Here is a 14,717-nt window from a genome sequence, read left to right as displayed (position 1 = left end):
GTGCGTATTTAATATCCCTCGGAAGACCTGGAGGAAGAGGAGGAGGTCTGCTGCTTGGGAGTGTCAGATTGGTTTGTTATGTTTTCTGGCCTTTTGAATTTAAATTGAAAATGAAGGGGACTTTCCTACACAACTATAAAATGTTTCTGTGGGAGAGGATGCTATCTCCTTGGCTTGCTGTCTAGTTCCCTGGTCAGTCTTGAGTGCAACCATGATGTTGGTACATTAACATGGATAAAAATTTCAGCACAATGCTTAATGTGAGAACCGTGTTTCAGCAGTCTCATCAGTGTAAGTGAATTATTTATAGGAGAGAGTCAAGGAAATTCCTTCCTCAAATGTAGAAGTATCTGTTGCTTAGCTCCAAATCTCCAATGGCTTTCAAGCCAGAGAATGTACCTCTTCTTTTCTATTTATGTATTTTTCTGTTGTTTCCCTTACACTTGCTAAATATATTACAACACACTATTACTTTGACCATCAACATTTGGGATGTTTGTGTGATTTCATGCATAGACACACCTAGGAATTTCAGAAAACACCCTATTGGCTCCTAGTTCCTCTGGATTCCTTCAAACTTTTCATTACACTTAGGGAGTCAAATCCTGTTTAGTTTATTCCTGTTGGTAATCCCTTTGAAGTCAATAAAATAATTTGCCTAACGTAAAGTAAGCAGAATTAGGTGCAGCATTGAGGTTAAGCTTTCAGATGTAAAACATTGTCTGACTGTAACAATTTAGTGGTTAGTATCTAGAGTGATTAAAACCTGATTTTTTTTTTAACTTGTGACAAGTCAGGGCCTGATCTTGCTGCCACTAAAGTCAATAGCATATTCTTTATGGCTTTAATAGAAGCAGGATTAGACCATAGCTAGGTTGTCTTTATCTTATTGTGACTAAAAGTCAGATCCCAGAAGCATTCTTACATGCAGTGTTTGCAGGATCAGGACTTAAACATATCAGCTATGGGAGAGTGCTAACATGCTACAGTAATTCAGAAAAGCATGTAAAATAAATAGAAAGCACAATGTAAAAAATGCAATGTGATCAGATTCTTGACCTGACAATATCATGGGCCTGATCCTACAGTCCTCATTCAGCCAAACTCTCACTGAAGTTAGCAGCCAGACACACTGCACCAGAGAAATGGGAAAGGCATCCTGATTGGAGACTTTACAGTCACTTTCTGGTAAACTGTAATCTGCCATTTGGTTTCCTGTAACAACCTCCTCCCTGGAAAGAGAATTTTAGTGGGTATAGAGAGGAGAGTTTTGGCTACATGTTAGGGAATATATTTTGTGAAAGGACACGTGCATAATTAAATAATTGCAGGCAGAGCTGTCCCGTCCATAGGATGGACCAGGACAACCCCCCTGGGGCCCTGCACTTTGGGGGCCCCCATGCTTCGGAATGCAGGATCCAGGGTGGCCTGTGGGGGGTAGCAAGTTAGCTCCTGGCTTTGCTCATGGGAGGGGGCGGAAGCCAGAAAGAGGCGAGGTGGGGGCTTGGGAAAGGGGTGGAATGGGGGCAAGGCAGGGGCAGGAAGAGACAGGGCCTGGGCCAGAGTGGGGGGATTGTCCTGGGCCCCGCTCCCCCGTAGGGACAGCCCTGATTGCATGAGCTTATATTTTTAAGCCTTGTCTGTCCATCCTTCCATTTCCCTATCTATTGCTATAGCTCTGACTTATTGTGTCATGTCCACTATTGGATTGTAAATACTTTGGGACAAAGACTGTGCCTTCCTATATCTCTGTACAGTGCCTAGCACATTTGAGCATATAACTAATAACAATAATAATTTGGTTTTGCAAATGCTGAAAGATCAGGTCCATGGTGGATATTGAGATAATCCAGGGCCCTGTTGTATTGTCTTTTTTTATTTTAAGTCCCCAATGACATCAATAAGAAGTTGTACCAAACCAGTAATAGGTTCCTGGTTACTTAACGGGCCTTCCCAAAATGTACACCATTAACCCATTTTTTTGTAAATATGCTTTTTAAAAAGTACAGAATTGTTTTGGGTTCGATTTATTCAATCCCAGTGTCCTGCTGGTAATCTAACATCAATTTTATGGTTAGCCCAGTCATCTAAATATTGTATAAAGACAGCACATTCAAATATCTCTGCTGCAGGCTTACTGCAAGAATATTTTTGTATGCCTAAATATACTAAAGCAAATAAAATGAAAAGATGCAGGGCTTTTTTCCAATTTTTTAAATGCAATTTAATTTTATGTTGGAATGTTCACACATTCTGTATTATGAGCTATTTGTAACAAGTGTAGAGCTATTTCCCCTGTTTACATTGCAAATTAGAATTTATGAGGGGAGCTGGTAATCATAAGATTCTCATGTTATCAGGGTGAATTATATGTAAACTTCAGGGGACACTATTCCTTCAACTAACTGGAATTTCTAAAACTGTGTGGGAACTGTTTGTGTGGTGGGGGTGCTGAAAGCCATTGATCCAAACTATAAACCCTGCATATGATGGAAACCACTTCAAGACAGGGTGTGCGGCCACACCACCAACACCCCTAGTTCCAGCACCTATGAACTGGGATAGTGTGAAGCAGATAGATTTAGAGTCCAGACTGATTTCTTCCATGACTGTGTCAGTCTAACATGTAACATTCTAGGCTATTTGCTTGCTGGATTTATTTGTAGGCCTAATAAACTTCTGATGGACTAAATTTCAGGTGGCACCACAAAATGCAGCCATTCAGATATCAGGGGTTCTAGCCTTTGGACTGTGCGGGACGGAATGCTTCTGAGAGCAGAGTAAGACTGAGTGAGGAGTGTACATTCTCCTGTTGCTGTTCTGTTGTATTATAATTGCTAGCATGTTCTGATGCTATTTAAGGTCCTAATTTAGCACCTACTCAAGTCAATGAGAGTCTTCCCACTGATTTCAATGGGGGTGGATTGGGATATAGAAGAACAAAGTCTATTTTCCTATATATTCTGTTAATCCATAAAGTGCCATTAAACAAAAAAGAAAGGAATGTAGTTTTCTGTGATAGTTTATTTTAAAGGAAATTTCTTTTAAGATAAGTCAATTTAACTTTTCCTTTGGCTTATTTGCATAGTTCAGCAATCTTTGGGGGGAAATAAACAGATGCTACAGCTCTGGGGAAAGAGAGAGAGAAGAGGTTTTAAGAAGTTGCACCAGTGCAATTGTTAGATGGTGCCGTGGTTAACATGCTAGCTTAGGACTTGGGACACCTGGGCTCGGTTCTCTGCTCTGTCACAGACGTCCTATGTGATCTTGGGCAAGTCACTCCCTTTTTCTGTGCTTCAGCTCCCCACCTGTAAAATGGGGGATAACAGCACTTTTGTAACTCAGAGGGCTGTTGTGAAGATAAATCCATTAAAGCTTGTAAGGCAGTCAGGTACTATGGTAATGGGAACTACATAAGTAGCTAAGATAGAGAGTTGAAGAGTAAGTGCAGGCAGGAGATGGGAGTGTTAGTGGATAGATTGTAATAAAGGCTGAAAATGAATGAATGGGTGGAGATGGGGGGACTATGGAACAAAATTGATAATGGATACAGACTGATAATAAAATTGTAAAGAATTATAGGGTGAAATCTGAGAGACCCATGAAAATGTAATAGAGGTAGCTGGGGAAGGAAAGAAAGTGGAGGGAGAAAAAACTGTTATACATTTTCTCACACACCTTTGGGTGTTGTTTGTTTACACTGTAATTTCTTTCGAGCAAGGACTTATCTTACTCTGTCTGTAAAGCCCTCAACACATCTTGGGCACTATTTAAATGGCAAATCAAATAAGATTTTAATAAAAGAGGCATTGTGTAAGTAAAGGGATTGGTAATGATAAAAAGTGGTTTGATGAACTAGTCAACAGCTTATGGTTTTAGGGCCAGATTTTGCAGGACTGCAGATAACATATTGCAAACATGGTGAGTTTTGAGCTACAGTTTTGAAGAGATGAGTAATCAAGGGAGAGGGAACTGGGTAGATGTTTCTGGGTAGCTGGTACAGTGAGTGTAACATAGGGAGAGAATTGATTCTGAAGTTGGATGAGGAAAGATAGTGGAGGTTTGACATCTGTGTAATGTTGTTATAAGTGATTCTTTTTACTATTGGGATAACCAAGTGCTCAGATAATCCTAGTTCACTGGCTTCCATGGGAATGGGATTGGGTCTGTAGAGACCATTCCTCTGAGGATCTCCACATCTGTGGTGGTGGGGAGGAGCAGGTTTTCTGTCTACTGTGTTATAGAATGTGATCCAGATAATCCCACCCCTGAGAACCCCCCAGAAAGCACCTCTGGGGAAGGGGGTTTCCACAAGGAAACTTCTCTTTTACTATGGGGTCAGGCTATATGAAGTAGGCTACTTAGCCTGCCGCCAATCTGGTGGATACCCAGGTCTTCATTAATATGAAGACCCTGTGCTTCTGGCTGCTCCCCGGCTCACTGGAAGTGTGGCTTCAACTGAGTCACATTAATAGGCACCATCCCTGGCTGGGGCAGCCACTGGGATCACCAGGAAAGGGCTGTCCATCAAGCTGTACTCTTTTCTGCATGTCTCTGTCCCTTAGCCCTGTCCTCGGAAGGCCTATTCCCTCCTTCCCTACCCATCTAGTCTCTTTCCCTTCCATAGGCAGGGGAAAGGGAAGGGGAGAGGTTGGACTGTGCTGCAATGGTGGCTGACCCCTGTTTTGCTTCTGTAGAGGGGTGGAAGATCTGTGCCTTAAGAGCATAGATCTGAGCCAATTCATTTACAATACCTTAAGAAAGGAGTGTCAGATTAATAGCCCTTTCTATGGACTCCTTCTGTTGGGCCCCGTTACCACTTTCAAAGTAAAATGTCAGAATATCTAAAACAAATATTACTGATCAGAGCTAAAGTTTACCCAGTTAATAAAAAATTAGACATTATGTACTTTGCAGGACATCAAATAGTGGTTTGCTTTTTTTACAATTTACTCAATTTTAGAAAAAATCTTAAGTTCTGATCAGAATTAAACATTGAATGTCATAGCTTAAAAACATACTTCTGTATTTACACGTGGGTAGGTTTTCTGGTTAGTTCATCTAAAGTTTTCTGTCAAGTGTTAAATACAATTATATTAATGAAATGTGGGCACACTGCATTCACATATGAAACACAGATTGACTAAGTATTTGCAGAAGCATCAAGATATGGGCCAGTATTGCTTATATCTACTGCCTCATTATTCAGAACTACCCACTCCTCCCAGTTCATGCACAAAATTATCATTAATGTCAACAGTAGTTGTGCATGCAAACAGAGGGCATTCTGGAGCCCTATTAATGGTGGTGAAATGTCCTTACTTAACAATGTAATAAAATCAATGTATCTAGTACAATGAGATCCTGGTCCATGGTTGGGGCTCCTGGGTGCTACCACAATGCAAAATATCGAGTAAGAATAAGCTTTACACTTTGTGTGCACTTTCATACTAGTGGAGCAGAATGAGTATTGTACTGGCCATGCAATATGTAAAGCCAACTGGATCCTGCAGCTATATGCACAATTTCATTTTCTCAGAGTCCTCGCCTTACTAGCAGCAATCACAACTGATTTTGTCCAGTTAACTGATAATATTGTTTAGAATTCTAGGGCCTTTTTCCTAATTGTTCCCTAGCCCTACAGTTCTCAGCAAGCAGGATCTTACTGTGAGATGGAAGAATAGCACCCTTAAGAGTTGACAGCAGTGCTGTTCCAGAGATCAGTGATGCAATAGGCATCCTTCCTCTTTTGGGCTGAATTCATTAACTCCTTAACACATTTAGCTGAGACCAATAGGTCTGGGGACTGATATCAGCTCTTGCAAATGCGCTGCTATCCATCCACAAGTTTGGGAGTGGAAATATGTATTTATACCTTCCAGAGATGTTATCAGTTGGTCGGTTTCCTAGTTTATTTAGTTTTCAGTTTCTTAGAAAAGTGAAGGACAAAAAAGCAGAACGCAATCAGAGTGATCTCATTTGTGTAAGGCTGGTGTCCTGGTTTGCATTATATTAAAGTCCATTTAAAATGTAACTAGATCTAAAGAGAAACATGCTGGGCAAACCAGTCAAAGTGCCTAATTGTAGAGACACCTTTGTTTGCTTGTTTGTGAGATAATGATAGTTAAGAAGAGAATACGATCCCAAACGTTCAGCCTTTACTTTGAATTTCTTTTAAGTGGTGGGTTCAAATCAAAACTTCAGAATTGTTCTAAAATACGAATGTGTTTTAAGGGCACTAGTAGATACTGTTGTTTGATTGCAAACATTTTGGTTACACATTTATGACGTGTAGTACAGCAATGACCATTCATTTTAAGTAGTTCGGGCCTACTCCTGTTGACTTCAATGAAGGATAAGGCCCTTAAAAACCTTGAGGTATAAATTAATCATCAACTGGTAGTCAGAGAGAGATTTCCTCCCAAGGGGCAAAATCCTGGACTCGGACAAATAGTCTCTTTGTTGTGAACGGGGTCACTTTTATAAAGCAAGCAGGATTTGGAGACACAGCATAGTAATGAATAATTAGGTGCAGTATGAAGGTTTTATAAATTTATCTGAGGTATCCAGACCTGGTTTCTGTGAGAGACTAGAGCAGGGGGTAGGCAACCTATTGCACACATGCCAAAGGCGGCATGCGAGCTGATTTTCAGGGGCACTCACATTGCCCTGGTCCTGGCCACCGGTCCATGGGGCTCTGCATTTTAATTTAATTTTAAATGAAGCTTCTTAAAAATTTTAAAAACCTTATTTACTTTACATACAACAATAGTTTAGTTATATATTATAGACTTATAGAAAGAGACCTTCTAAAAATGTTCACGTATTACTGGCACATGAAAGCTTAAATTAGAGTGAATGAATGAAGACTGGCACACCACTGCTGAAAGGTTGCCGACCCCTGGACTAGAGGACTCATTCTGCATTTGCCCTTCAGAATTAAAGCCAGTAGAGTTTAGGTTGTGCAAGAACTGCTAGATAGCATTCCATATGGGCTCATTCCACTCAGGGCAGCATTTATATCAATCCTGGTAATCTTTAGGAAGAATTATTTCTGTATCCAGAAAAATCCAAGATGAACTTTACAAAAATTTTTAAATTTTATATTGAAAATCGAGATGTACATTTCTAAGTCCACATATGAGCCTCTCCCCCACTGTAATTATTGAATCCATTCTCCAGTAGGAGACGATAGTATAACTCAGCCATTAGAACAGTGTTCTTACTCTTTCTGATCACACAAGATAGAATATTGATTTAGATTCACAATCTATAACACATCCAGTATAAGAACAGTGTTAATCTCACATTCCAACTTTATTTTCTCCTCAGAATGTTCATTGTCAGTTAGTATTAATGGCAGAAAATTCAGCTACATTTTGAGGCAGCAAATACCTACTAGTTTTGGGCTTTATCCTACATCCCCTCTTACTCGAGAGGAATCCCAATGAAGTTAACAGAATTACTAAGGGAGCAAGGCCTATTATAGTGAATAAGAGTTTGCAGAACCAGATTCTTACTGAAGTGTTAAAATATGTGACTTTTTTTTATTCTCCTGGATAGTCTGGCAAGGAGTTTCTGGTTTCTTAGTTGGGACTGGGGAATTGAGCAGGGGGGATACAAACTAGTCCTTATAGTACAAGTACTTTAAAAATATTTTTGGAACAAGAAAATAAACGTTTTCATCCCCCTTCCATTTTCACAACTGTCTTTGCAGCATCCCTTAGCCCTTGTAGACCTCGACCTGCTCCCATCGACTCCAGTGGCCCTTAGGTTTCTTCATCAAGGCACATCTCAAAGGTGTCTGCTGGAAGTGCCGGATCTGTATGCGATGGATTGCAGAACCCCACAGCCCCAGGGAGCCCTGTGTATACACACGCTTCTTGCAACAGAGGGAAATAATGTACATCCTCACCCCGCCCCAGCGGAGCTCTGCCACTCCTATTATTTGACCGGGGCTGTGGCTTTGCCAGGGAGGAGCTCTCCTGGGGACATACTGTACTGGGCACGAAGAGGAGTCACGCTGGCTAGGAAATACCTGTCCTCGCTCAAAGCCCCGGCGATGGCAGCCCCCAGGAGTCAGGGTCCCAAGGAAGTACAGCCCCGGGGCAGGCCGGGGCATGCACCCAGCCAGGCCCGGCCACGCTCCACGGTGACCTGGCTCCGGCCGGCGCACACTAGGGCGCGAGGCGCAGCCCAGCTGGGCTGCGGGTTTCTCAGAGGCGGCCGCTGGTAGCTGGGTCAGGCGCGATGCGGCGCTTAGATTGCTGTGTTTGCATTGCGGAGCGCGGTCATTCCGGTTATCTCTGGGGTCCAGGTTGTCACAAATAGGGCCCGTGCGTTTATCGCCGACTTTCTATTGCGAAAGTAACCCGGGCCGTGTCACCCCGCAGGCAGGGGCAGCGATGGCTCGCGGGGTGACGGAGGAGAGACATTTCGTTTGGCTAGCAGCGGATGGAGCCGGTCGTCACACCAGCAAGACAGGGATGTGTTGGCGAGACCACCCCCCATAGTATCATTGCTGGGGCTACCCCCAGTGTGGGTCCCGGGGAACGATCCGAATGATTAAAAAATAAGCTACAGGTGGAGGCGAAAGGAGTAGCCCAGGCCAGACTAAACTGCGGCTGGCTTTGGAGCGGGGCCTGCCTGCTTGGGTTGTGGCATTGCTGCTTGTCAACCCAAATTCTACTGGCCCATGATACATGTAACAACTGGTCAATGCTCCAGTGCAGTGAAGCCGAGCGCATTACAGATCTCTGGCTGTGGGGATGTTATCAGGCGTGTCCCACACAGAACTTTGTACGTTGTAAAGATAACATTGACCACTGCCACCCACCTATAAAACTCAGCTGTGTTAATCCCGCGTAAGCCTTTGCCTACAGGCATCCCAAGCGGGCTCCTTACCACGAAGCCTAACAGGGGAGCTTTTTATGTGCTTTGTATTAAGGGGAAAGAAGAAAAAATCCCCAGCGGGCTCCCCTTTGCCAGCTGCAGTCTGCAGAGAGGAGTGGAATTTCACCCCCATCCCTGAGGGCTCCGCCTCTATCCAGCCAGATCACAGGCGACTGTTGTGGCTCTACTGCTGGGTCCTAGTGCCCGAGTGGGTGCTCTTGGGCTTAACTTCAGGCGGTCTCACTTGCCTGACTCCCCCTAGGCGCTGTGAGAAGTGCCGGTGTGCGGATCAGGTAGTGGCAGTGCCCGGTTTGAATCTGGGCTCCGAATACAAGGTGCGTTTCTCACCTGGAAACCAGACTGCCGAGAACTCGTTCAAACTCAGCTGCTCCTGGAGCGGCCAGCGCGGTAACGCGACAGCTTGTTCGAGGCACAACAGTGCTGCTTGAAATAGTCTTTGATACTTAAGCAAACACGATCCCCCTAACACTTGCAGCTGGTATTTGTAAAACCTGGGGATTGTGGAAGTTGAGGCTTTCCTCTGTAAAAAGAACAGGAGTATTTGGGGCACCTTATTAGAGACTAACAAATATATCGGAGCATAAGCTTTCCTCTGCAATGTCCCTGCTCTTATAGGTCGAACCTGTAAGCAAGGACTCAGGATTTAAGTGGATGGTAGAAATGTGCGATTTATTTTGACCACTGTTCTCCTCTCACTCCTGTGCCGAGGCGCGAGGAAGGCAAGGTTTAAAGTACCTTGGGCTGCCATACACGTTTCACAGGGCTTCTTATCAGTGTCCCCAGGAGCGCAACCTTTCCAACAGGTTTCAACCCAGCATTTTTCTATCTGGTTCAAGTCTTTGAAGCGTGGGGGTGGGGGAACACTACAATGCTGCAGTCTGCGAATTGCAAACTCCGTCCAAGTTCTCTCGCCTCGCAGTGCCGGGGAGACGATAGCGCCTTGCCCCTGAAAAGGGTATTTAAAGGAGGGACTTGCTACTAAGCGTTCTCCGGAGACTTGCAGCTACACGCTTGCTGCTGGACTCTGAGCTTTGCTTATCTCTTGCTAGGGGTGCTTGTACTTTAACTGAAGCAGCCTGAGACGGTGAAACAGGCACTAAGACCCAGCAGAGTTGGCAGCTGCTTGTGGTCAAAGGTTCCCAGCGGGAGGTTGGACACTAGAGGGCGATCCCCAGCCCTGGTGGGGGTGTATATATACCGCAGGCATCAGACCAAATCAACCCATTAGTACCTGAAGGTGAAGGGCGAGGGAGAAATTCGGACACGCTGGTGGGAGGGGATCTCCGAGAGCGGGGTAAGCGGTGGCACAAGTTGATTAAAGTAAGAGGGGAAGCCAGGGCGGCTGGTGGTTGACACTTAAGATCCGCAGGGGGTGTTGGGTCTCTGGGCTCGGAGAGCGTCATTCGGCCGCCTGGGTCCCCCTTCGCCGCCCCAGACCCTGGATTCCAGGAGCCCTTCACCATGCCCGGCAGAGTTTAGATACTCCATGGAGCAAGCCAACTTCTACGAGGTCGATTCCCGGCCGCTGATGAGCAGCAGCAGCAGCAGCCACCTCCCGACTCCGCAGCCAGGCAGCGCCTACAGCTACAGAGAGGCTCCCTCGGCGGCTACACCTGCTGCGGGAGGCTCGGAGCTGAGCGACATCTGCGAGAACGAGAACTCCATCGACATCAGCGCCTACATCGACCCGGCCGCCTTCAACGACGAGTTCCTGGCCGACCTCTTCCAGCACAGCAAGCAGCAGGAGAAAGCCAAGGCCATCCTGGCCGGAGATTTCGACTTCCACAGCATGCACGGGGCCAGCGCCGCCGCCTTGGGGCAGGGTCACCAGCCGCCGCAGCAGCACCACCCCCAGCAGCTCTTCGGCTGCATGGCCGGCTACACGGACAGCAAACTGGACCCCCTGTACGAGCGCATCGCGGCCCCCGGCTTGCGGCCCCTGGTGATTAAACAGGAGCCCAGGGAGGAAGCGGAGGGCAAGCAGGCGGCTCTGGCTGCCCTCTACCCGCACCTCCCCCAGCAGCAGCACCCGTCCCATCTCCAGTACCAGATCGCCCACTGCGCGCAGACCACCATGCACCTCCAGCCAGGGCACCCCACGCCGCCGCCCACTCCCGTGCCCAGCCCGCATCACCCGCACCACCCGAGCAGCCTGCCTGCCGCCACCGGCGCCCTCAAGATGATGCCCGCAGATCATCGAGGCAAGACGAAAAAGTCCGTGGACAAGAGCAGCAGCGAGTACCGGGTGCGCCGGGAGCGCAACAACATCGCGGTGCGCAAGAGCCGGGACAAGGCCAAGCAGCGCAACGCGGAGACGCAGCAGAAGGTGATGGAGCTCACCAGTGACAATGACCGGCTGCGCAAGCGGGTGGAGCAGCTCACCAGGGAGCTGGAGACACTCAGGGGCATCTTCAGACAGCTGCCGGAGAGCTCCTTGGTCAAGGCCATGGGCAACTGCGCGTGAGCCGCCCCCCCCTCCCCACCGCCGGCCCCTCTTCAAACAAACTCGGACTTTTGCAAACTCTTGGTGCCATATTCAGATCCCTGCCGGGGTCGAGACCTGCGGTTCAGCTTGTCTCATAGGGTGGGTTTGGTTTTTAATTATTGACCGATAAACGAATCCAGGCAGCTGTAGTATTAAACGGTCCGTGCCTTAGGAAAGACACGAATAAGCTGAAAAGAATGTGCTTCGAAAAGAAAAAGAAAACGCCCACGTGTCAACAGGGTAAGGACAACCCATGCTGTGCCTTAAAAGTTGGTTTTAAAAGCCCCGTGGGCTTTCTGTTCACATCAGCCTGACAGCTGAGCAAACGGGTAGGGGTCCTGCGCTCTTGGTGGGTTTGGGGCATAATTGGTACTGGCTGGGGAAACGTGTGTGTCTTCCTCCCTGGGGGATCTGATTGGTGGGGGTCACGGGAAGCTCTGGCAGGAAGAAAAGTGGGTGAGACCTTGAAAGGAAGTTGGGAAGAATGTATGTGCCTGTTGAGCTTGTTGATCAGTAGGTGAGTGAAAGCTGAGTGCAATCCAGACTCTGTCCCTGTCAGTGCTGCTGCCTTTCGGATGAATCTCTCCCATTCCTTTGTATGTGGGAGGAGGGTTGGTGGACTCTGGGGGCAATGCAAACAGATCGTTTCCTCGCCCGCCCCCCATTGTTAGAGGAGACCTGTTGGACAGGAATCCAGGACTGAAAGGGAGCAGGCTACAGCACCTAGCGAAGGAATCCTTAATAGTCTCCTTTAACCAAAACGAAGAGCAGCAATGCCTGTACTGTATGTCGTGACATGGCGAAGCACAAACAGTAAATACCTATCGATGCGGGTATTTACTACGAACGTTCCGTGTATCTGGCTTTGTTCGAGGATATTAAGCGCCTCTCCAAGGCTGTCACTTCTGTCCAAGCTGGCCTCATGCAATGTGATACCCGTCTGTGTATACTAGCCACACTTTATTTTATTGTATTGCTTAGGTCCTTGCCATCACCACTTTCTTACCTGGTGGCAGATAGATCATACCCTTGTGCTGGAGCATTTTTGGTTACGGCTTCCTTAGGGGGCAGGATGCCTCCTAATAACCCCAAAGTCTCTGCCTCCAGCGTGTCTGGGATTTGATAACCTTGGGAGTGGGGGCTAGGTCACATCCAGTGTCTGGGATTTCATTCCCTTTGGGGTGGGGTGAGGGGAAGACGGTGCTGCTAGTTAACTGCAGTCCTCTGGATCCTCCCAAGGGAGAGGGAAACAGCAAACCAACCCACTGCTAGCGAGTACTTTTAACCAGCCGGTGCTTTTCCTTATAACATGAGAAAGAGAAAATAAGAGGAGTCCATTTCAAATATGGGTAATTGGAGAAAAGTGCAAGGTGAAGGAGAGTTAATGTTTGCAAGTGTGATATCTGGAAAGCTGTGTTGCCTGCGTGCTTGTGTGTGTATGAGTGTGTGTGTGTGTGTGTGTGTGTATAGATATCTATATCGATATCTCTCTATCTAATCATCTATCTATACACACACACACAATGGTGAATTATGAACCCGAAAAAACTGCATATAAAGTTTGTCGAAATCCTGGTTACATTCATAAATAAACAGTATATATTCTACCATCAGCATCTCCTTGTGTCTTTTCTGCTTTTCCTCTTGGGCTGCACATGAAGCAAAATGTTTCCCTTTCACTGAAATATGAAGCTTTCTCCCCCTCCCTCTCCACATGCACCCTGCTATGAATGGTAATTTGAATGTATACCTTGAGCTTAAAATAATCATTTAGCCCCAGAGAAATAATTACATTTTTGATCTTTCAGAGCATGGCAGTATCATTACTATTTATGATTTTAAAAGGTGCATTAGTTAATCACTCCCAAATCTGGTCGTTTTAATTGTGTGTAGTGAGTGACACAGTTTTTTAAAAGGCTGCCCAAACTGCAATGGCCACTGGGTCAAATGCTTAACAACTTAAATTACTGTAGAAGAACAAAATAATGAGAAGAAAGTCAATTGTCATTGTTGTAAGAGCAATGCTACCCTTGATTATCTCTTCCCCAGCAAAAGAGGATGACCTGCTCTTGGGATGTATTGACACTGAATTCATAGAATCAATCAGGGTTGGAAGGGACCTTAGGAGGTCATCTAGTCCAACCCCCTAGTCAAAGCAGGACAAATCCCCAGGACAAATTGCCTGGCTCTTGTGAATTAGTAACATGAGGATCTGGGGGAAGTTATGTTTAGTTGAAAACAACCATGTTGACAGCGACCTGTTCTGTGCCATTTTCCCGGCCTGGAGAAAACTGGTGTGTTTGGTGCATGGGAGAGAGAACCGCAGAACTTCTGGATTGAAAAGCCATTTTAAACGCACTTCTATCCTGGTTGTGCCACCCCATACGCCTCTTCATCTGAGAGTTTGCGGTTCCTAGGGGGGCAGGCCTGGGCTCTAGTCATATCTAGTTGCATCTCTCAGGCTCAAAGGCAGTAAGGTTGCATTTAAGCAATGAAAAAAGCTACAGGACTGAGTGCTCTTCTGAAATGCACAGAGCCAGTAATTACTGGTGCCTGTGCCCTTTGACCTGTCTAGGTTAGCTAAAAATAATCTGGAAACTTGTGGCTGAGATACTGACAGTCTGGAGAAGCTGCGAAATGAGGATAGCGCTGGCCTCTGGTTACAAAGCAGAGACAGTCCTGAGCCCAAAGAGATGGAGGGAATTGACCAGGTGATCTAGTGTTAGAGACAGGAGAACTAACTATCTAATCAATAGTGGTCACTTGGAGATGAACATTCCGGGGAAAGGGAGAGGGGTGGTGCACTGAACTTTACTGTCTCTCCATTCATTTGCACACTGAGGGCCTAGTCTTGTTGCCAAAGGGAGTTTTGCTTGAGCAGGATGAGGCCAGGGGGCAGGTGTAACCCAAAGGACAACGTTGCTCTTCGGTGTTCGAAGGGCCGCGCGCCCCAGCCCCGGTCATGGCATCCAAACGGGATACCGCAGCGCTGCCCTGCAGTGAGAACTGAGTCGAAATTTGCACTCGTTGCGGGTGGATTAGAAAAAGTGTCACAAGATAGTCACAGACTTCGTATAGTGTCCAGCGCAGCGGGGAGCTCCACAGCTCCCTGCGTCTAGCTCTTCTAGGGCACACCGGGAAGGGTTTGGGGCTCCTGGCTTTGCGTCCCCTCGCCCATTTTTATTATGGAACCCATGGGAAGGTGCTTACACATATTTTATACCATGCACCGCTGACCGCACGGCCTCGCAGTCGTTGGTCTCAGCCCAGCATGGGTCGCTTGGCCCCGTTGTTCTGCAGAAAGTTTGTGTATCACCCT

At 46.4% G+C, this 14,717-nt stretch overlaps 1 protein-coding gene across 1 annotated transcript; it reads left to right on the top strand.

Moving 5' to 3' along the window:
* Positions 1-10,150: 10,150 nt before the first annotated feature.
* On the top strand, positions 10,151-13,011 carry CEBPA (CCAAT enhancer binding protein alpha). The gene has a single exon (XM_032773349.2). The coding sequence runs from the start codon at positions 10,400-10,402 to the stop codon at positions 11,375-11,377; it is 978 nt and encodes a 325-aa protein (XP_032629240.1). The 5' UTR covers positions 10,151-10,399; the 3' UTR covers positions 11,378-13,011.
* Positions 13,012-14,717: the final 1,706 nt, after the last annotated feature.

This window comes from Chelonoidis abingdonii, chromosome 19, assembly GCF_003597395.2.
Source record: "Chelonoidis abingdonii isolate Lonesome George chromosome 19, CheloAbing_2.0, whole genome shotgun sequence".
Classification (NCBI taxonomy): domain Eukaryota; kingdom Metazoa; phylum Chordata; order Testudines; family Testudinidae; genus Chelonoidis; species Chelonoidis abingdonii.
Note: the sequence above shows the minus strand (reverse complement) of the source record. Positions and strands in the feature narration are given on the sequence as shown.